Genomic DNA, 24,519 nt, shown 5'->3' with positions numbered 1-24,519 from the left:
TAAAAACAACAATAATAAAATAAAAACAAAAAAAATAAATAAATAAACAATAGCAGAAAAAAATAATAACTAAAAACATATAAGATATAAAATAAAGGTAAAACAAAATAAGATAAATATACAAGATATAAAAAAAATCTACACAAGATAAAGATAAGAGATATAAAACGATAATAAATAAGTAGATATTAATCATAAAAAGAAAAATAAATGAAAGATGATCATTCATTTAATATTTTCTTCAATGGTACATTAAATAGTTTATGCGAAATGAAACATAATTAATGACGAGAAGTGCACAATCCAATAATGTTGGGACATGTTCTTTTTTTGTGTCCTAGTGTTTGACAATATGAACATTTTTTTTGTTTGATCATGTTGTTCTCTTATGTCCATATCAGTCCTTATTCGACTTGACTTAGGTCTCCCCTTTGAGGTTATTTTCATGTCGGGACTTAGGCATAGTATTTTACCAGTGTATGCAGGCCAATACTCTTCATTTATGAGTTTCATCAAATAGTCCTTTAGTAACATGAAAGATCTTTTGCAATGTTGCTGCTTTTATTTTCTATATTTATTTATTTTTATATTTTTCTTTTTCTCATTTTTAAGCATTAAGTGTAACAATTGCATTAGTTTTTTTTTAGGATTTTGCATTTAGGGTAGATAGACACTTCAATATTATTTGTGCGTTCAATATTAATTAATATTAATTGACTTTGATTTTTTTATAATTATGTCCTTGAAATTAACATGATTACATCATCAATAATAATAAAAATAAATACTAATTTATGTTTATAGATTCAACTCTTACGTTGTTGTAGAGTTTATTTTTTATTTTCTTCATTCTTAAAACAAAATTTAAACTAAACATTTTTAGTTTATTACTTTTTTATTTTTATTTTGTAAAAACTCATTTCTTTATTCATTAATTATATTTCTAACTATTTTAAACATTAAAAATACTTATTTTTTAATTTATTCAAAATTAAAAGTATAAAAAAAAATTAATTTATTATTTATTTATTTATTTATTTTTGAAATGGTGCTAGATATGGAAATAAAAAATAAAAGGGTACTAAATAGGGAAATAAAAACAAAAGGGTGCTAGATAGAAAAATAAAAATAAAAATGTGCTAGATAGGGAAATAAAAGTGTAAATGGTGCTAGATAGAAAATTGAGCCTAAAACCTATGGAAACATAAAATTAAATAGAAAAATAATGACATTAAGTAAAATAACTATATGATATTTTTATTTCACTAAATAAATTTTGTACGGAGATATCCGAATAATAAATGAAGCAAGAGTAGTTTTAAATACATTATGTATAACACTTATTAATTAAATACAAATTAATAAGTCTCGCTCATTTTTTTTTAATAAATTGTATACTTGAGATTTTTTTTACTTTCAATAAAATCGGCGATAAAAATAATAAATTAAAATGTGTTTAAGATATTTTTAATTTTATTTTTTTTACATTTTGCGTCTAACCTGTATTTTCATTGAAGATTTTCGTTAGTTATTTAGACAAAAATAAAAGCACTAAACAAAAATTTATAATAAAAAATTAATTAAAATATTTAAATTCTAAAAAATTATAACGTGAAATTATTTTTTGTCCCTATTCTAAATTTTAGATTTATTGAATACTCCATAATAAGTAAATTATTAAAATGAATTTTTATAATTTTTTTTACATAATATAAAAAAAATAACGATAAGAAATTATTCCACTAATTTTTTTACTATAAATACTCAATAAATATAAATTTTAAACTATAAAGTAAAACCAATTTTCCTAAACATTCATGAACGAAAATATGTATTGAACTTTAAATTAAATTTCTACAAATTTTGAGCAGAGAGTTTTTTCTCAAAAAATAGAGAATACAGTTTAAATTTACTGTCACTATTCCAAATTCATACAAAATTTAAAAGTTAAAATAATTTGTGGAATAAAATTATGATTTGGTTTTTATTAAGATGCACTATTGGAAATATGTAACTTGGTTTGAGCCATGCTCCCTACCATTAAGGCATGAAACGCGTACTCAACAACCACATGAGTGTGGTTACCAAACATCAATTTTTCATTTTTCAATCATTAACATTTCCTCTATAGATTGCAATTATAAAATCTCTTACTCTCATAATCAATCAAAAAAATAAAATAAAAAATATTTATTTATTTTATGTGAATATTTTGATGAAATGACCAGCCACTAAAGCATGTTTTAGAAAAAAATAAAGTGAGACCCACTTAGAAGAGAACTCAGAAATCTGAGCACAGTTAAGTGTGGATTTAGAATATCCTTCTAGTCTAGTCTTGTTGCATGCCCTACTTCAATCAATCAATTAATAATTCTTTTACTTAATCACTTTTTTTTTATACTTATTGAAGCATTAATTCCAATAACACACAAGTCTAGGGCACAGATAACATTGTTTTGCACATTCCTATTAGATCACTCTTTGGAATGCATCATTTTAAAATATTTTATGATACAATTAAGAAGATTTTGCACATCCCTAATAACAAGATCATTCTCTCTAGACTGCATTGGTTAAAGTAAATCCTCATGCATGATTCTGCATTCATCATTACGTAATGCAACAAGAAGTGATAAGAATGAATCATATCATTTTAACATACCAATAAATAATTCATTCCAAAAAAGTTTTGTACTAACACATCACACATCAGATTATATTATATGTAAAATATGATCGATCTGGTTGGAGATCCACGACTAGATATTAGAGTATTTTATTGTATATAAGTGGGTGTAAACCTCATCACATTGAGCTGATTTTATCAGGTTGAGTTAGACTTAAAATCCACTTCGTATTTGAATGTCAAAATATTTTTACAAATATTCTCTGTCACTAAAAGAAATGAAAGCACAAAAGGACTATAGCACCTAAAAGTCGGAAAGTTTAGAAGCGAGAAGAAGTCACTATTGAAAGTATTTGACCATAAGAACGAGTTTTGTAAATTAAATTTAAGGATTGAATATTAAAAAGAATATGTTAAAAATAATTAATTATATTTCTTTCACTAGATAAATTATAAATTGAGATGGTCATTTTTTTCAACTATTCTCAATAAAATTGTAAAAAAATTGAGAAAATAAAAAATCTTTTAAGATAAACAAGAACTTGTGTATAAACTATTTTGTAACGACACTCTTATAATTTTTTATTCCAAAAATTTGCTTTCAAGTTATAAATAAATTAATTCTGATTTATAAAAAAATATTATTTTACTTTTCGTATTTTTTCACTCAAGCTAATTTAAATCTTCTATGATATTGAGTTATAGAGAAAACAAACTAAACCCTAAATTCTAAATTGAATTTAAGATGTTAAACGAACCAAACTCAAATTGTTTTCCTATAATTTCATTCAATTATTGCTTATTGAAAAAACACTTTGGTAAAAGAAAAATTATAAAGATATTAATTAACAATTATGCCTTTGAAAGAAGAATCGATATCTTACTTTTCTTCATCAACAAGAGATTTAGGTTTCAATTTTATTTCACATGAAACACTTTTTCAATTTGGCCAATCATTTCAAAATCGAAAAAAGCACTTATTCTTTTAGCTAAAAAACAGCTTTCGTGGATTTGATTACATGGTGACAATTTATGTGATTCAATCATTATGAATAGCATCTACAAAATTAAAATTAAAAGTCGTAATAAATATATATATATATATATATATATTATATTATGTAATATGTTATGTATAGTATAACGTGCAACATTATACGGAGAAGAATACTTTCCAATGAGTTTATAAATTAATTGCACTATTTTTTTTCAGAATTATTAGAATTGACTTTGGCATAATTGTTGTTATTCACTCATTGAAACAATGATTTGTTTCAAAAAATTGATTGTTTGATACTTTCAAAGCAATTTTATATAATTTGTCATGATAGAAGATATTCATCAATAAATCAAAAATGGAGAAACACTTCTCCACAATGACTTTAATAAGTATATTTCACACAAAAAATAATAATAAAAGTATTCCCTATCCGTACTGAAAATAAATATTGTTTTACTTATTTCATTATTACTTTTATTCTTTAAATTGATCTATATTAATTATTTTTAATTAAAATCTTCTGAACCATTTTAGTTCCTAAATGATAATATTATGAAATTTTATTTTTCTCCTTGCTATGGAAATCGAAAAATAAAGAGTTTAATTTTAAAAATTAAAACTCTATTACTATTTTTAAGGAAAATCTATAGCCATTAATTTAAGGAAAAAATTATTATTATTTACAATAGATAAATTAATGGTGTTAACTAAATTAAACAACTTTCTTAGTAAATATAAAATAATTATAAGTGTCTTGTATTTAAAAAAAAAAAGACAGTATATATAACGAGTGTCCAAGGTACTGTTTAAGAAACAAAAAATATTAAAAATGTTATGAAAGTGCAATATCGCACTAAAAAATCATGGGAAAATCTATTTCTACGCTTCCTATAAAAAGTAATTCATCTTTTACTAATTCTTTAATAAATATCCTTACGACAATTTGTTAGCATCACTATTTTTAAAATTGAATATTCAACTCAATGGTTCAACCCTTGAACTTGAACCGATATTTATAAAATAATTATAATAATTTGATGCTACATCAAATAATATTAAATAAATGTAATATTATAATTTTTTGTATATATATATGTGTGTATTATATTAAAAATAAATAAAAACATAATTTTATAACTTTTAGCATTTAAAATACATATAAAAATTTAAATAAATTATATTATAATATTTAAATAGAAATATAAACTATATGTATCCATATTTTTTGACAACAACAACTTTAAATTTAAAATAAAATAATAAACACTTAAGTTTTTTATATTTTAAGAAAAAAAAATAAAAAATGATAATTTATTAAGTATTTTTTTTACCAACTTTATATTAAGTATTTTCGAATAGACACACATATCGGACACCAACACTCGTATGACACACGTATGATAAAATGTCTAATTTAAAAAATATTTATTAAATTTCTAACAGTTTTAACACGGTTTTAACACAAATTTATAAAATAAAAATACATTAATTTTATAAAAACTCAAACTTATTGTGTACATAAATCTTCATTGTCAATTTATATAATTCATAACAATACATTTTAGAAATTATACGTATCTATATATCCATATATGTGTCCGTATCATATTAGTGTTCGCAATGTTTGTATACATATTATAAGTTCAAACTCAGTTTTCAATTCGTTCTCATTTATAAGGGAACATAAACTAAATTCACCTAGGTTGAAGAGATAAGTTAATTGCATTAAATATATTCCTGAACTATTAATATTTTACTCATTCGTCAATATTCTTCCTAAGATAATATAAGAAACAAAAATGGTTAAATTTAGTATAATTAAATATAAGTAAATTTGAATTTTCTAAAACCCATTTAATGCGCTATTATTTCAAAAAAACCTTTATCTTTAAATTTAACTACCAAATAATAATATTAAATAAGCTTAATGTAAAAGTAGTTAGTTTTGTTTATAATTAAGTCTAGAAATAATATTTTTAATTGTTATAAAAGTAATTAATTGTTTTATAATTGAGTCTAGAAGAAGGAATAAGTTAACATTTATTTTGCCAAGTAGAATGAAACATATTGGGAAAAAAAGTGTATGACAACAAAGATCTAGTCATAGTGTAGTTCTCCATGATAATTAAAATTAAACTTTAGAAGATCAAGCTTCCATGCACGTGAGGTCAATTCCTTGTTCTGGATTATCCTATCTAACCCCATTCTCAATACAACACCATTAATTTCTCAATCTTAATATGAAAACGAGGTGTGTTTCATAGTGTGCACACCAACAATTGGAATTGGAATTAGTGGTTGAATAATAGTCTTTTTGGTTGGATAAACCAATAGTGTTGGTTTCAAGGTGTAAAACGAACAAGGTACAATGGGTGGTGGTATGAATCCAAGTTCCAAAAACTTTGTATTGCTCCAAGAAGAGAGAGTTTCAAATTTCAATTGTAGCGTGTGAGTCTAGGACTCCATATTCAACATGTTATCACATGTTCAACTTCATTAGGAGTTTGCAAAAGAAAGATAAATGTTATATAACCTTTCTTGCTTTCATTATTATTATTATTATTACACCAAGTAGATATTTTCTCCTTGAGATCTGTCAACTCGTGTGTGAGACTATATATCTATGGGTAATTCGATAACGATGACTTAATAAGTCCAACAAATTATCACTATGATAGATTATAAATGACTCTTATATATTATATGAAGAATTATACTTTAAACTTAACTCAACTTTGTAAATTTGACTTATAAGGTGAGGTTTGCATTCAGTTATATACTATGAAAATTTCTTATCTTTAATCGATGTGAGATCTTTAACTTGTAATTACTCAACCATAACATTTTTGGTGAGAATATGGTTTTTGAAAATGTTAGTCAATGAGATTTTTTTTTTGGATAAATGGAGATGATATTGGTTAAGGAATTGAAAGTGAAGTTTGTATTTCTAATGGTAGAGTATGAGATGGATAATTTTGGAATTTTTTAGTATGTGGGTTATGCGGGTTGTCTCACCTTGTCCCACATTTAGCTCGCATGGATTGTGAGTTAGGCAAAACAGGCAAAAGCGACCAACATGTTAAAAGAAGAAGTATGTTCCACTTTTTTTCTTATTAGGTTGTGGATCGACCTACTCAACTCTCATTATCATAAAATAATATATATATATATATAAATACTTTCAATAGAAATATATTATAATAATTTTATGACTTAATTAAGTTAAAGTCACCCATAAATTTAAGTATTTTTAGTTAATTTATGGTTTTTATAATATTTAAATAATTTATATTTTAATTAAATTTGTATTATTTAATTTTTTCCTTAAGTAACATGTTATCTTATCCATATATTAATAAATATGAAATTTTATGATTAATATAAAATAATATTAAATATATATATATATATATGAATAATAAAAATTACATATAATTTTATATTGATCATCAAATGATCAAAATAACAATTATGTTATTCAATTAAAATTTAATTGAAAGTATAAATGTTTTTAATACTTAATAGACAATTTTTTAAATAAAAAAATTATTACAAATAAGTCAAATGTTATTTATATATACTTTTATCCTAAAGAACAGTTTCTTTGTTTTTCTCTTATTTAGAAAGATGGTAAGACATGTGTGTCTTATATATTATTTTATCTTCTTTTCACAGTAGAACAAAACTAAATAAAGAGAAGAAAATAAATCTTATCCTTTCTCGAAAAGATGCACAAATGATTATATCACGTGAATTGTAAATAATTAAAATTCTTCTGCTTGAAATAAATAAAGTAAAAAAAGAAGAATATTAGAAAAAACTACCTGAAGTTCTTTGGGGACAGTGACACTGAGGATTTCTTCATTCGATTTTGATCACAAACCTTGTCGCTTTAATGAGTCTCACTTTACATTCCATGTCGGAACTTGGAAAGTTATTAGATAATCATTTTGAAGTCTCTAGAAAAATGGGCAAAACAAAAATTGGAATTAGTTAAAGAAGGTGAAGAATTTTTGCTCAATGAAGAGACTATTTTCATGCTACAAAAAACTTCAATCTATTACCAACATGTCTAAAGGATTAGGTAATAGCACTATCAAATTTGTTGGTTCTAATTAGAACACCATCAATTCAAGTGACAAAACCAAACATGTTTTGCCATTTTTTTTTATGTGAGTTCACCATCATGAACATATATTCCAATTCTTCAACCTTCCAAATTTCTCTTCATTCATTTCCCTTAACCACATGTTGGACCACTCAAGCACTAAAGACCTAGAGCCAAAATAATACTTCACCAAGAACTTGCTAGAGTATATATATAATAACATGTACATATAACTATTCCCAAAAATAAGAAAAAGCCATCATGAACAATCCCTTTCAACATGAAAACTTATGAAGGGTTGCCCTAAATGAACTATTTATTGGCCCAACTTTTCACCATGTATAAACATGTGGCAGTTGCTTAAATGATGCTCTACTTGTTGAAATCTTGAACCTTGGACATGGATTAGGTTGAAATCTTGTGGTGATTAGCATTTGGCAAGGATGACTAGAATGTTCCTTTTAATCTGGTGACCTTTGTTAATGAATCTGTATAAGGTTTTATTATACATATCTCTATATGTTATAAGTTAATAGACATGTACTGTCACCAACTTTATTTATAACTAATTTTTATTAAAAATAATATTACGAAAGTGAACTTTAAGTCTAACTCAATCCCATAAAACCGGTGCGTGGGACGCTAGGATAGGTTCGAAATGGCTCTGATACCATATTACGAAAGTGGACTTTAAGCCTAACTCAACCCCATAAAACCGGCTCATAGGGTTGAGGTTTGCACCCACTTATATACAACGAAAGACTCTAATCTCTAGTCGATGTGGGATCTCCAACAAATAACTTAACAATGAGGTTAGTAAATTTTTTATTCTCAAACACATTGTTTTCTTATTATTCCTTTCAGTTCTTATGCATTTATAACACTTTATACAATTTTTCTTTTATATTTGAATGTATTCATTTTAGTTAATATTTATTTTAAAAATATAAAATCAATAAATGATTGTTACATAATCGCTAAATAATTACAAAATACTAAGATTATAAAATCATAGACAAAAGTTATAAAAACTGAACTATCTACTTCTTAACAAAAAAAGTCTCTAAAAACCAAACGATTATCAAGTACGTTGATATCTAATACCGATCCAACAATATAAGTTTAAGTGTATTAATTAAAGTGTGTATTAATTGTATGAAAGAAATTAAATAATATGAACGTTAATTGCTAACACACGTCTTAATTAAGGTTCAACAGTGAAAGGATCCATCAGATACTATAAATAGACACAATAACTAAGACAAATGTAATCATTATCATAACATTGTTCAATTAGTGGATACTATTGTCTCAGTCCTCACACAAGAACAAAAATTATTATTCAAAAGATATTGATAATTCTTATAAAATATTTTATGATTTCTGAAAAACATTTAATATTTAATTTCTCTATTTACCTAGGGTACATAATGTATTTGGATCAATATCTTGACATCATTCACAATTAATAATTACGAGTGAAATTATAGCAACTAAACATATATTTATATTTAAAATTTTACATGAATACAATAATATATTTAAGTTTAAAACATTACATAAATATAAGACAGTGTTAAAAGTAAAATTTGAATGATAAAGTGGCAGCCAAAGCTTTATTTAACCTTATTTAGTTATTTATTTGAAGTGTGGGCACTCATCTTAAGTTTGGAGGCTTGAAACAAGATCCCATGTAAGTGACTGTTTCTCCCATGTGCATAGCCAGAATAAACTGTTTGGGAATGAATCATTCAAAGTAAAATGCATATGCTAACATTCAGAGTCATCTAAACTTGCAAAAAAAATTATGATCTAAAAGTATGACCCTTTTAAACTATGATCTAAATTTAATATTTTGCATGTATATTTATCTCCCCTTTTAAAGAATCAAATCATATTATGAATAAGATTAACTTTTAAAAATAAAATATTAGTTGTAATAAACAAAGAATGAGGCCCACAAGCATATCATTTGAGAATCCCCATCTAAGTGTACCTTTGTATTGATCATAACAGATAGAATGAAATGACATAAAGTAGTGTTAACTATTATTGTTCAAGTGATTTAAAACTGTTAATCAAATTCATTTTATTTTTGCAAAGAGACAAAATTTTAATGTTGTTCTATGGACTTCTACAGTGTCTTTTCCATAAAAATTAGGCTTTCTTTACTAAATTAAACTAGAAACACTTGTACTTTCCCTGAACTCTGAACTATGAAGTCTAAATTTAACTAAGTGTTATTTTCAAATGACATCACATGCTCCTCTGCATTCTCCACCCCTTCACTATTTATACCCTTCATGCTTCTCCTCACCCTCTTCACTCCTCAATTCAACTAAATCACTCTCTTTTCTCTCTATCTCTCTCCATATAATTCTTCATTAGAAGTCAATTCCATCACCCTCTATCACCATCAATTCACTGAACATAGTCTTGGTGTCTATTGTTCACAACACAACCCTCTAAAGCACACTCTTTCACACATAGTTTTACACTTGTATCAAAGTTTGAGTCAAGCAAACAAAAATGCATGACATTTGTCTCAACATGCCACCAATGGTTCAGAACTTCGACCCTGAGGACCTCTTCTCAAGGCGTTGCATTTGGGTGAATGGACCTGTGATAGTTGGTGCTGGTCCTTCAGGTCTTGCAGTGGCTGCAGGCCTCAAAGACCAAGGTGTTCCATTCATAATCCTTGAGAGAGCAAACTGCATTGCCTCTCTTTGGCAAAACCGCACCTATGATCGCCTCAAGCTTCACCTCCCCAAACAGTTCTGCCAGCTTCCAAACTTCCCTTTCCCTGAGGACTTCCCTGAGTACCCCACAAAGTTTCAGTTCATTAGCTACCTTGAGTTATATGCCAAGCACTTCAACATAGCCCCACAGTTCAATGAAACAGTGCAGTCTGCAAAGTATGATGAGACCTTTGGCCTGTGGAGGGTCAAGACCATCAGGAGGAAAGGGCCCTCCTTTGGTGCTGAGTGTGAGGTTGAGTACATTTGCAGGTGGCTTGTGGTTGCCACTGGTGAAAACTCAGAGAAAGTGGTGCCTGAGTTTGAAGGGTTGGGAGAGTTTGGTGGCCATGTCACGCATGCTTGTGAATATAAATCAGGGGAGGGTTTTGGTGGACAGAAAGTGCTTGTTGTTGGCTGTGGAAATTCAGGAATGGAAGTCTCACTTGATCTATGTAACCACAATGCAAAACCATCGATGGTGGTTAGAAGCTCAGTAAGTTCTAAAAAAAACTCTTAGCATTTTTATAGAACATAACTTAGATACAGTAGTTCATTCAATGTATGTTTTAAGTAATTGTTTCTCATTCAGAATTGAAGTTTCACTTTAATAATTTATGTTAACCTTTAATAGAAACTTTTGTTACATGCTCTTGAAGTGAAAGTCTAATTTTAGTTAGAAAACAACTTTTTGATATTTTGTCTGATATTTTTATGTTCTTTTCATGAGCAGGTTCATGTTTTACCAAGAGAGGTTTTTGGGAAATCTACTTTTGAAGTTGCTGTGATGTTGATGAAGAGGCTACCTCTTTGGATGGTTGATAAGATATTGCTGATTCTGGCACGTTTGACTTTGGGGAATGTTGAAAAGTATGGTCTCAAAAGGCCTTCAGTGGGTCCTTTGGAATTCAAGCACACTGCAGGGAAGACCCCTGTGCTGGACATTGGGGCCCTTGAGAAAATTAGATCTGGCAAAATCAAAGTGGTTCCTGGAACCAGGGAAAGTGGAACTTGTTGATGGCCAAGTTCTTCAGATTGATTCTGTGGTTCTTGCCACTGGTTATCACAGCAATGTACCATCATGGTTGAAGGTTAGTACTTCTTTATACAACTCATATTTATTGACACATTTTTTTATATACTTTCTCTTGCATTGGATTCTTGCTGACAGTTATGGAAGTAGATTGGGTTATTTTCTCCCTCTTTCTCAATAAAACCAAAACCATGTTAGATTGTTAGTTTTGGCAGCTGGTTTTTCTTTTTCTTTTCTTTATTCAAGTATAACACATGTTTCTTCTACTATTCACTGTGCTTTCCTTTTTAGTTGTTATCTTGTATTAGAGTGTAAAACAGTTTTATATTATTATTTTAAAAGTAATTTCTATAAATAACAGTATATAATCATTTGTAAATAGATACAAGTGTAAAACCATTCTATGCAAACTTTTTTTTGTTTTGTACCCTTTGTGACTGAGCCCCCCACAGAGCCTTCTGGCCCTATTGAAAGACCAGGGAAGGTGTGTGTCTGTGTGTTGGGAAAATAAATTTCAATGTACTCTGAAAATGCTCCAAATTTACAGGCATCAATATAGTACATTTGTAGACATTATCATGTTTGTGTTCTAGGGACAAACAATTTAAATGTAGATGATGATGATAGTAATAATGCAGTGAGTTGAATGAGTTTGGATAAGTTAATTAAAATGCAATGTTATATGTGATCAGGAAAATGAGTTTTTCTCCAATGATGGGATTCCAAGAAACCCTTTTCCAAATGGGTGGAAAGGCAAAGGTGGTCTTTATGCAGTTGGATTCACAAGGAGAGGTCTTTCTGGTGCTTCTTTGGATGCAATCAATGTGGCTCATGACATTGCCAAGAGTTGGAAAGAGGAAAACAAACAGAACAGAAAAACTGTGGCTGCACGCCACAGGAGGTGCATATCACACTTCTAATCAAGACACTCACTTTCATCACAATCATTTTCAGATTCTTTTCTTTCTTTCTCATCAATCCAAAACATTAAGAGATCACCATGGCCATAACTTACACAATAGCAGAGTCCCAATACCAGTTTAATCATGTTTTTGGTTACTAAAGTTCAGTGTGAATTCGGTTTTGGTTTTTCAAATTCTACACACACAAAAAACCATGTTAATGTATAGAGAGTATAATTTAAAAAAAAATAATAGGTAGAATAGTTTGAGACACCAAAACCGAATTTATTTTAAACTTTAGAAACTCAATGCATAGTTGTGGGATTTGAATTGTAAGTGTGTGATCTCCCACAAATAAGATTTGTCCCTTTCTCTTGTTTAGGAAAAAAAAAAGATAGTAAAAAAATTAGCCCTCTCCTTAAGCAAATCCACTATTTGAAAATAATTTGGCTATTTTGTAGAAAGGATGATGAGGCTTGTTTGGTTCTTTTTTGGTCAATGCAATTGTTTATTATTGTATTTTAGTTGTAAGGAATATTAATTCATAGTTGATTAATATTGAATACAAGATTTATGTTTAATTAATAATGTCAAAGCTCTTTCTCTCCCTTATAATATGGTTTATTTTTAGGTCAAACTCATGAACATCACAAGACATGTTCATGGGCTTTTGTCCTCCAACATAGGCCCAATAAATATTGACATTGAGAAAGAGAAACATGTTGTATATTCCCATCTTGCAAAGCACATGGAGAGATATCCTAATGTCAAAAGAAAATTAATTTCAGATGCTTTGAGATGGGAATGAAATTGGACCAAAAAACACATAAATTGACTCTTCTACATCATATACTAAGATTTTTATTGAATTGTTAATGCATCTATATCATATTATAGATATAATATAATATTTAATTTTTTATATGTAAATGTTTTGTTTATTAAATCATTTTTAAATACAAGTGGTCTCTATGTTAAGATCGAGAAGTTATAAAATTATGTTACTTTATTTTTATTTTTAATGATAAATCCTAAAAATCAAATTGAACATAATCATTTCAGAAATAAACATACTAAATAATAAACACACATTTTTTTCAAACAATAAAATTACGGTGATATGTATTACTTTGGTTGAATTTTTTTTAGTTATTATTCCAAAATTATATAATAATAAATTTTCATATATATTATACATATTTTTGGTTATTATCTTAAATTATTTTATTTTTTAAAATTAAATTTATATAATAAATATATTATATTTTTAAATTAAATCACGTCCATTGCAATATGGTCTATCTGTTTATCATGATATTTCAGTGATCTTTTACATGTTTTTTTTAACTATATCATTTTCAATCATCATTCTTACATCTAATTTTTACTTCCTCTAGTTATTTTTATTTTTTATTAAAAATAAACACTAATACTCAAAGAGAAAAACATGTTAATTTGTCATTCTTACTTATTTCCATTCAAATTGTCTCCTCCCAAAACTACATTAAATTATACATTCCCACTACAAAAAATCCTTTCTATAGAAACTAATTTTAAAAACCATTTTAATACTAAAATAATTTTTTATTTCTAAATTAGTTTTTATTATTGTTAAATAGTTTTTAAATTGGTATCTAATTAGATATCAAAATTTTTTCTACCAAATTTAGAATCTAAATAATTGGTAGTTAAAACATTGGTAACTAATTAAATACCAATTTAGAAATTATTTAACAATAATAGAAACCAATTTAGAAACCAAAAATTATTTTAGTCTTTAAAATAGTCTCTAATTTAGTCATTATAACAACTAATTATTTTTTTATCTAAAATTATTTTCTATTCAATTATTTTATTGTATTGTGCACACCCTAAACATCACATTCTGCAAATAAATATATATCAAGCTCCACAAATTTGGACCAAATTATATTTTCATTTTAAAGTATAAATAAAATATTTTTAAGCTAAATTACAAATAATTTTTTTTACCGTACATACAGGTAGCAATACGAGAGGTGAGAAAACTTAATCTTAAGTATAATGAGCAAAATATTTCACTTAAATTAATGTTAAAAATGTATTTGATTTATTTCTCCCCTCTTATCTATATCTACTCCCAAATATGCATACATAGAAAGAGTATTAAATGTATTAAGAATAAAAAATAAGAATAAATGATAAAATTATTCGTAAGTTTTTACTTTTTTTATATCTTTTAAATGTTAAGAAAGATATGACAAATAGTCTTCATCTAAACCTATTGAAAGATATTATTTTGATTAGAAATATTATTAAATGTATAATATAATTAGAATCCAAATCTATTTTTACAAATTGATTTATAAGATGATTAAGTATAAAAGTTAAATTTAATTGTTTACATTCAAAGAATTTATAGACGAAAAATATGATATTCCCGTGAATATATATACTTTTTTTTTAAAGTTTTTATTTCCTTTGTGAGTGCATCTTAAATTTGGCATAGACATATAACATTTTTTCATATATAATTGACAAGATTTGTTGTGTCACGTACAACTCTGGCAACTATTACGTACACAAAAACAATTTGTATGGCCTTCAATGGCTACCTTACCTTATCAACCAAAAACAATGGCTACTTATGAAAAATACAAAAACAAAGACCCCACAAACACTTTATCCAAATTCATTCTTTTAAATGATATCATTTTCATCTTTTTATTCAAAATATATTTTGTTATTTTTTTATTCACTCCAAGAAAAATTCATTTTAGCTATCAACAAAAAATGGGAGCTATTAAAAAGAAACCACTAGCAAGGGTGAAGTCTACTCAAGTTGGACACAAAAATAAATGTCAAATATTGTGTCTATAATGGAGACATTTAACTCACACTGAAAATTATTAAAATAATAATAATAAGTTAGCATTTAGAATGAGGACACAAATTAGATGCAATCACAAAATAAGTTGCAAAATGATACTCATCGAGGATAGGGACACAAAATGGATGCAAGTTAATATTTTATTACATTTAGCGTATGTTTAGGCGACACTAATATTTGTTTCCCAAGTAGTGTCTCCAATGACGACAATTTACTCACATTTGCTTTCCCACGTAGTGTTCCCAAAAGCGACGCTAAGTTTAATTATTGTTGGAGATCCTACATCGACTAGAGATTATGACATTTCATAGTATATAAGTGGGTGCAAACTTCACCTTATAAGTTGATTTTATGAGGTTGAATTAGACTTAAAGTTCATTTCTTAATATAGTATCAAAATCATTTTGAGTCTATCCTTGCGATTGTTTGTTGGGCTTATTAAGCCACCTTTTATCGTTCCATTATCAGACTATCCATAATATATAGTTTCACGCACGAGTTGGTAGTCTCGGCGTGAGGGAAGTGTGTTGGAGATCTCATATCGATTAGAATTAGAACATTTCATAATATATAAGTGGGTGCAAACCTCACCTTATAAGCTAGTTTTATGAGGTTGAGTTAGACTTAAGGTCCACTTTTTAATAATTATTTAATTTATATCCATTTTAGTGTCTCGAACCTATGTTATAGTTAAATAATATTTTTTTTTTATGTAAGCTTAGCCAACGCTATCTTGTAAATTTGTGTCCCATTGGAAGTTATTTCTAATGCATAGCCATCAAAAGATTAACTTCCATTTTTATTGGGACGCTAAACTCACGCTAGCCCCATGTAGTGTCTCTCTTTTACTATTTGCGTCACTCTTTTGGGGACTCTACCATCATTATTTTTTTGTAGTGATTCATCATCACTTTTCTATTTTATTTTTCTATTTTTCTTAAATATAAAAGTAATGTTTATATTTCTCTTCCTTCCAAACTAACTATGTTTGTGACAAGTGAAAGATGATAAAAGAAAAAAAAGAATTCATTGATTAATAGCATCAAAGAAAAGAAAACAATTTCTTACTCGATGCATATTTATTGAAAAAATAGATATTTTTCTTCTCATTTATCTTATTCTCAACTTATACCATTTATTTTTACTTTATTTCTTACCTATTTGTCTTTTTCTCTTATTTAACAAAGGAAATAATTAACAAATATATGATATGTTAAGTTCATGTGTTTAATTGCGAGTCATCATCTTTCTATCCTTTATTTTCCTCAAATCATGAATAAAATGTCTTATTGCATTTAAATCGTAAGTTACTCTTATTTTTTAATTGTGATATTTTTATTATTTTATATACATTTTGTTTTATTTCACTTTTTTTTTTCAATCAAACAAACAAAATTATTGTAATTTTATATATATATATATATATATATATATATATATATATGCATACCAAACTACTAAAATAATCATTTTTTATTACTTTTCTATGCCTTTTCCTTTTTGCCTTTCATTTTTTTTAATTGACTTTTCTTGAAGAAAACCATGATTCACTCTAAAATGGATTCTAAGGTTATGATTTTGAAAATATTTGGACCCTAAATAGAACGTGTTTAGTAGAGACATAAGATCTGGAAGCAAAGTTAGAGTGTGATGTGAAGTTTGTCATCAACTTTGTAATAAGAGACACCACAATCATAATGACAACTTCTACTTGGACTTTAGTATTTCCATTTTTTTTATGATATCACCATTTTGATATTAAGAAATATTTTTTAAATTAAATCCATGATTACTATTGTATTTTTTTTTTTTGCATATATGTTAATTTTAAATATATTGAATAAAGATATAAGATTATGTTAAAAAGTGAGAGATTTTTTATATTAAATTTTAATTGATGTAGAAAGTGAGACAAATTTACTTATAAAGTTGTATATAACACAATTGTATTCAAGAATGTAATGTAGTGTGTGACTATTTATTTTAAAGTTGTTTTACTATATGTGTTCTTCAACTTCTAATTGAAAATGGCTTAAACTAATTATAACAAATACATTTTACTTGCTAAATAAACTTATAAAAGTATTAATCAAATAATTAAATTATCATACTATATTATTTTGATATTTTCCTAATTTAAAAATAGTTAAAAAAATTAAATATTATGACCACTTAAAAGTAGTGAGAGGAGGATAATGTAGACGACAACTTCTTCAAAATGGCAGCAAGACTTGGAGTTGACAGTTACGACAACGACTCCTTATAGGTAAGGAGTGGTCACAAGACGACTTGGAAGTGTTGTTGTGAAGAAAATACTTTTTTTTAGACATTGATCACATGACGACTTTAAGGTAACAAACGAGATAAAAAAAGTAATACACTATACAAATGTTTTGGTAAATTTTTTTAATCCCTTATCTTGTCAGATTAAATATTATAAAAATCTTCATCTGACTTAAAGAAAAAGAACTTTACAGAAACAAGTTTTTAAAAGAATTTTTGACAATGTGTCTATAAAACACACATGTGTGTCTAACGTTCTTCTTCATATGCTTATTTGTGATTGTTTCAAAATTTAAATTATATTTTTCTTAGCATGACATTGCCTTTTTTTTATTTGACAATTTAAAAATGCTTTAAAAATAGACAAGATATAAAAAAAAAAGTTGATTTCTACACCTATTATATCTTTGATTATGATTATAACTAACATAAAATTTGTAGATAATATCTATATATTTTTATAATTCAACATCAGTTATATACTTAGTGAAATAGATTAGGCATGTATTCGAATTGTAAAAGTAGTGTAGAATTGGTATTGGAATAGATGTAGATAGTGTAACTAAAATAGAAGGAATATCTGTTTTGGAAAGAGATCCTGGTAGATCTTCTATACTTGTTATTGCATGTAGCTGGACCACACAAATCACACAAAGACTCCACATTTTGGGCCACAAGGATATCATCAAACTCCTAATTCATCCCCAAACTGACAAAACATTTAATCATGCCAATTGTCAAAGATCATCAAATCTATAATCCCATACATCATTTCCTATTACCTCAAAACATAACTTTCAATTTATTTACCAAAAGGAAGAACCTAATAGTGAGTTGATTTCAGAAGTGTAAAATGTGATATGTTTTAATCTCAAATTCATAAAGATAACATGTTAAGGTCAATTACAACATTTGAGGTATTGTTCATTTTGTAATTGAGAGTTTCATCACGGTTTTGTCCTTAAAAGACACATCGAATTATTAACTCTGGTTTGTTTTTATGTATTTGCAATGAGTAGAGAGGGACTAGTGAGTGCTTATTGTGTTTATTTCAGTGGCTTTGAGAGTATGAGAGAGGATATGGGGGAGGGTGAGAACATTTTTTTATTCTTCACACAAATAAAGAGAGTAACACTGGTATTTTAATCAAATACCTTTGTGCATGCATTTTCAAAACATAATTATAGATATAATATACAATATACAAAATCAAATATTAGATAAATTTATTTAACAATTTCAAAAATATTTAATTATACTATTAATAACAACATATAATTATAAATAATGAAAATAATAAAATAAAATTATAATATCAACAAAACATATATATAAAATAACAAAGGTATATAATAATAAATATTTTTTTCATAAATTTTAATATATTTAATAAATTTATTTCAACTTAACACAAAATTATTTTCTATTATATTTTCTAATTTTTATTAAAAAGTACAAATAATTATTAATATTATATATTAGAAAAATTTATTTAACTCAAACATAAAAAAATATATCATAATTCATTATTCAAATATTTTTTAATAACAAAAATAAGTTTATAAACTTACATTTTACACCTTTAAAATAATTTTTAAATTCTCTAACAACGATCACATCATTCACATATTTTAATAAATCATCATCACAAATTCATTCTATCATCCCTCAATCCAAGCAACATCACACATATTCTCTAATCCTCACAAATTCACTTCCTTCTCTCCTCACAAATCTTCTTCTGAATCCAAGCACATAAAAAAAGAATATGTATATGAAGTGTTTTGACCTCGAATTCGAATTCTAAACAATATGGAACTAACGAGTGTACCAAAAGATTATCCTTTCCATTTTGAACACCCAAAACTATGTTCACTCAAAGAAGAGGAAGAAAGAAGTTTTGTGAGAGTCTAGCAGTTTCAGAAATTGAAAGACACTTTCATTTCTAAACCAACCAAATAAAAATGATGATAAGAGTGAGAGAGAGAGAGAGAGTAAATAATTTAGTGAAATGTGTTGGTCCACACACTTCAAACGAAATGAATAACAAGTCCTGAAATGGAAGACAAGCCATGATAGAGAGTTGGCATAAGCACCGTTTTCTTGAGTCATAGAACAAAGATTTACTATTAGAACTTGAATCCATCAACATTGATTACACTACTGTACTTTTTGTCTCACTCACGTTGCAACTTCCAAGGTTTCTCATAAAAGCTATGCAGCCATCAATGGAGAAAACCACATGGGTGGCACCACCCTTATCATACCCCATTCCTCCTTGTTCTCCTCTTAATTCTTTCTTTTACCCATTATTATATTATTTCACCACTACCACATCATAACTTATTACAATTTTATTCTTCTTCTTTTATATATACTATCACTCAATCATCAATCTTAAATTATTTTTATTCTCATTCATGTCATTTTGATGAATCTTCAATTATTGTTTTCAATCTTCTATATGGCAAATTAATGAATCAATGTGATTTTGTATCTTTGATAGCAAATCACATCATTCAACTCTTTTTCTTTTAACCAATTCTCATACAAGACTATACTAGTTTAAATTAATAAACGAAAAGAAATAAAAATAATATTAAACTTATCCTACATATACATTGTTATGGAGATATAAATTATATTTATTACTATAATTATTTTTTATCATATTGAAATTCTTTAATGTACACCATTAATGTATTTTAAGATCATATTTAGTTATAATCCTAACCTATACTAAAACTAAAAAAAAAGTTGGTGTACAATTAAAACATTCGTTACAAATGTTATATATATATATATATATATATATATATATATATATATACTAGAGACTAATTTTAAAAATAAAAAATTAGTATATTAGTTAAATTATATATTATTTTAGAGACTAAGAAAATTATTATTATTTAAAGTGTTTATATTAGGGTTAAATATATTTTTTGAATGCAAAATTGATTTTTGTTCATAGTCCAAACTTCAGACCTCGTGAATACTTGTACTAAGGAAATTATTGAATAGGAACAAAACCTAATTTTGGGTGAAAATACATAAACGAAAAACATATTTAATTATTTGTATTTGTATTAGTAATAAATTGCTTCTAAATTGATATTTAATTAGCTACCAACTAAGTAGATTCTAAAGTTGATCACTAAAATCTTGATAACTAACTAAATTTCAATTTAAAAACTATTTATTAACAATAGAAACTACTTTAGATACCACTAATTTTTTTAGTTTATAAAATAATTTTTAATTTAATTAATATAGTAACTAATTATTTTTTATCTTTAAAATTGGAGTTTATCTAATGATTTTTTTTGTGAATTAACAAAAGAGTCTTACAACTATAACTTTTTTTAATTATTTTATGTTACATTTCAATTTATTTTCAAATTATGTATTAAACACTATCATTTATATTATATTGAAACTATGTGTTCCTTCTCTTTTATCTTAAACAAATTGAGAATTGGATGTAATATATAGATTCGTAGTTATAAAGTTTTCAAATTTACAATTCTTTTTAGCAATAACATTGATTTTCTACCAAAAACAATTTTTCTCAAATTTAATATATATATATGCGATAAAAATTATTTTTCCAAATATCCAATATAGTTGTTTATTCATAATTTGAACTTAATTAAGTTTTACTAATCCAAGTGTTCAGTGGTAGGTATTCACAATTTAAATTTTGACAATAAATCTTGATTAACCTTAATTGTAAATTTAAACCAATGGCCGACAATAACTATAATTTGAGTGAGTTTGATTAAAAACAAAAGAAAGATATTGTTAAGATGGCATGAGACCTTAGCCACACGATGCCTTATCATTTGATTGATACTTGAAGTACATCTATGATGTATAATTCTTTTTTACTTTATCCAAAATATTTTTTTGCAAAATTGTAAAAACAACCTGATATAATAAACACTACCACTTATGTATAAATATTCACTAAATAATTTAACCCTATAAGTTTTTTTATTTAATGGATGTATGTTATTGTTAAGTAAAAAAAATTATCAAATGATTATATATTGTAATTTTTATTGATTCAAAAAGCGTTCAATTATAATATATATAGACTTCTTGAATGTTTATCAAAATTGTATTAAGAAAATAACATTGATAAATAAATTATTCAAATTCTTATATATTTAAATACGATATCAAATAATTTTGAATTAATGCATTCTAATGACAATTTATATAAGTTATACCAAAATTATATGATCATCTCCAAATGTAAAATATATTTAACATTTCAAGTATTTTAGATTTTAAATGTTTTTAATGTAAAAAATAAGATTAGAGTGAAAGACCAATCACATTTAAATTTTAATTAAGTGCTAAAAATAATTAAATACTAATAGGTCATATTTCATCTAAAAGAAGATTATTTAGTTCAACAACAAATCATATCAAACACAAGTGTTGTGTCTCAGATAATACAAATCATACAATACAATTTAATATTTTCTTACATCTTATAAGCATAACTTAAGCTAATTTCATATTACTCAAATATTTGTACACTCATGTTATGCTACATAACATACTCATTTCTTCCTTCTAACCAAAGTTGTTTAAGTTCAAGTTAACATCAAAATCTCTCAAGACACAAGTTAAAGTTGTTTTCTTCAACAATTTTATGACACAAAAAACATTTCAACTCTGACTCAAGTATCTACCATATATAATGTGTACTTTTTACCATGAGTTGGTACAAAAGGTTATGTTACATAGAAAAGTATTGAGCGTGATCAAGGCATCTAAAGTTACATGGAGTACATTTAATTTAACGTCCATATTCAAGTTCGTCACATACATAAGGAACATACATGAAAGTTGAAGATGTTTGACCGTCACACTACAAAAAAATCATAAAAAAACAATTAATTTTAAAAACAAAAAATAATTAGTTATTATATTGACTAAATTAAATATTATTTTATAAACTATAAAAATATTAATATCTAAAATAATTTTTATTATAATAAAAAATTATCAAATAGTTTTTAAATTGATATCTAACCTTAACTACTAATTATTTTATATTCTAAATTAAACTTTATAGTGATTAATTTAAAATCTAGAATAGTTAATAACTAATCTATCAATTTAAAAACTAATTTATAAATTTTTACTAATAATAAATATTATTTTATATACAAATTTTATAAAATAGTATATAAGTTCGTCAATATTATAACAAATATTTTGTTATCACTAAAATGAGATGTTAAAAAATATTATGTTTTTCTTAATTTTGTTTTTGCCTCTACTTAGCTTCGTCATTCATTTAAAACTCGAGAGCAATACTAGTAAAGCACTTACTCCTTATAAAAATAACCATTTTTATTTTTACTATATGATTGTTAATTGTATTTATTTGAATTTACATGTTAATTAGTATAATGTTAAAGTTTATAAAAACATAATGGATCTTTGAGGGTTGAGTGCACGTACATTGTTACCATTTTTGGTACCATGATGCAAACACAATTATCCACTTGCACGTGTTATGCCTTCTATGTCCATGCATTAGAGATCATGTCTTGTGAATAACTCCAAACCAAACCAAACACTTTTACGTTCATCTAAGGGATCGTTTGGTAGACAAACTTTATTATTTCTATGTTGCTAACATTTAATTCCTACAGAATATTGGATATGAAAGTTATAACCAATTGGGTTGAGTTGACTAGACACCATTAGTGTGTGAGTTTAATCATTATGTCCCTTTATAATTTTTATTTAAAGAGATTATTGTACTTGTAATTAGTGTGCAACAGTAAAGAAATGAAAACCTAATAGTTGTCCGTGAATGTAGGTTGCAGTTGGCGACCGAACCACATTAAATCTTGTCGTTTCTGCAGTGGATTCGTGATTGTGTTGCTTCCGCGTGCGTTTTTCCCATCACACAAGACTACAAGAAAATCATTAATAAAAATAATTAATGTTAGAGATAAAAAAAATTAGTTGTAACTAAATTAGAGACCATTTTAGATACTTAAAAAAATTATTGATTTCTAAATTAGTTTCTATTGATAAATAGTTTTTAAATTGATATCTAATTAGCTACCAAAGTTTTTGCTACCAAATTTAAAATTTAAATAATTAATAGTTGAAACATTGATAACTAATTAGATACTAATTTCGAAACTATTTATAAATAATAGAAACTAATTTTAGAAATCAATAATTTTTTTAGTCTATAAAATGATTTCTAATTTAGTCACTATACCAACTAATTATTTTTGAGTTTGATGTTCTTGTAGTACATATTGTATAGCTATCTATTTTAATAAATAATATAATTATTTTAATTTAGTAGAGAGTAAAATTGTGTGGTTAAAAATGACAAAAAAAAAACAATTATAAAAAATTGTATTCTCCTTGTATAATGATATAGATAATAAAAAGTTATTTTTTTACTTAAAAATGACAAAAGAAACAGTTATAAAAATTTGAATCTACTGGTATAAATCATCTTTTCGTTTATATCTCCCTTAATTTCTTTTACAAACATATAAATAGGAAGAAAACCAATAAAGAAAATATCAAAATAATTTCAATAAATACAAGTCAGCATATTCCATTGGTTAAAACAAGTTTAAAGAAATGTCGAATTGAGGTTCTCTTTTGATCTTGGAAAATAATCTTACTTTTTATTTCATAAAAAAATGAAATATACAAACTCCTTTTTAATTTCAAAAATTTAAATAATATTAATTATGTTTTAATTAATCGTATCCTTACTTTTCAATAAATTTTTAGTATATATATTAATGTAAAAAGACAATAAAAACCTTAACTATTTTATTAAAATTAAAAAATTATATTATATATTAATTTCTACATACAAACTTTACTTAAAAAGTAATACATAGAAGTATTAACCTTCGAAAAATTTAATCATTTCTACACAAGCTCCAAATTTAAATG

At 25.7% G+C, this 24,519-nt stretch overlaps 1 protein-coding gene across 1 annotated transcript; it reads left to right on the top strand.

Moving 5' to 3' along the window:
* Window positions 1-10,203: 10,203 nt before the first annotated feature.
* YUC3 (YUCCA 3) lies at window positions 10,204-12,497 on the top strand. Its single transcript, XM_068637758.2, is given in 4 exon segments — window positions 10,204-10,965; window positions 11,203-11,462; window positions 11,464-11,560; window positions 12,195-12,497. Coding segments are annotated over 4 exon segments (1,287 nt in total). The 5' UTR covers window positions 10,204-10,263; the 3' UTR covers window positions 12,423-12,497.
* Window positions 12,498-24,519: the final 12,022 nt, after the last annotated feature.

This window comes from Phaseolus vulgaris, chromosome 7, assembly GCF_051622355.1.
Source record: "Phaseolus vulgaris cultivar YP4 chromosome 7, ASM5162235v1, whole genome shotgun sequence".
In the NCBI taxonomy this organism is placed as follows: domain Eukaryota; kingdom Viridiplantae; phylum Streptophyta; class Magnoliopsida; order Fabales; family Fabaceae; genus Phaseolus; species Phaseolus vulgaris.
The sequence above is the reverse complement of the archived record's forward strand: the minus strand, read 5'-3'. Positions and strand labels throughout refer to the sequence as shown.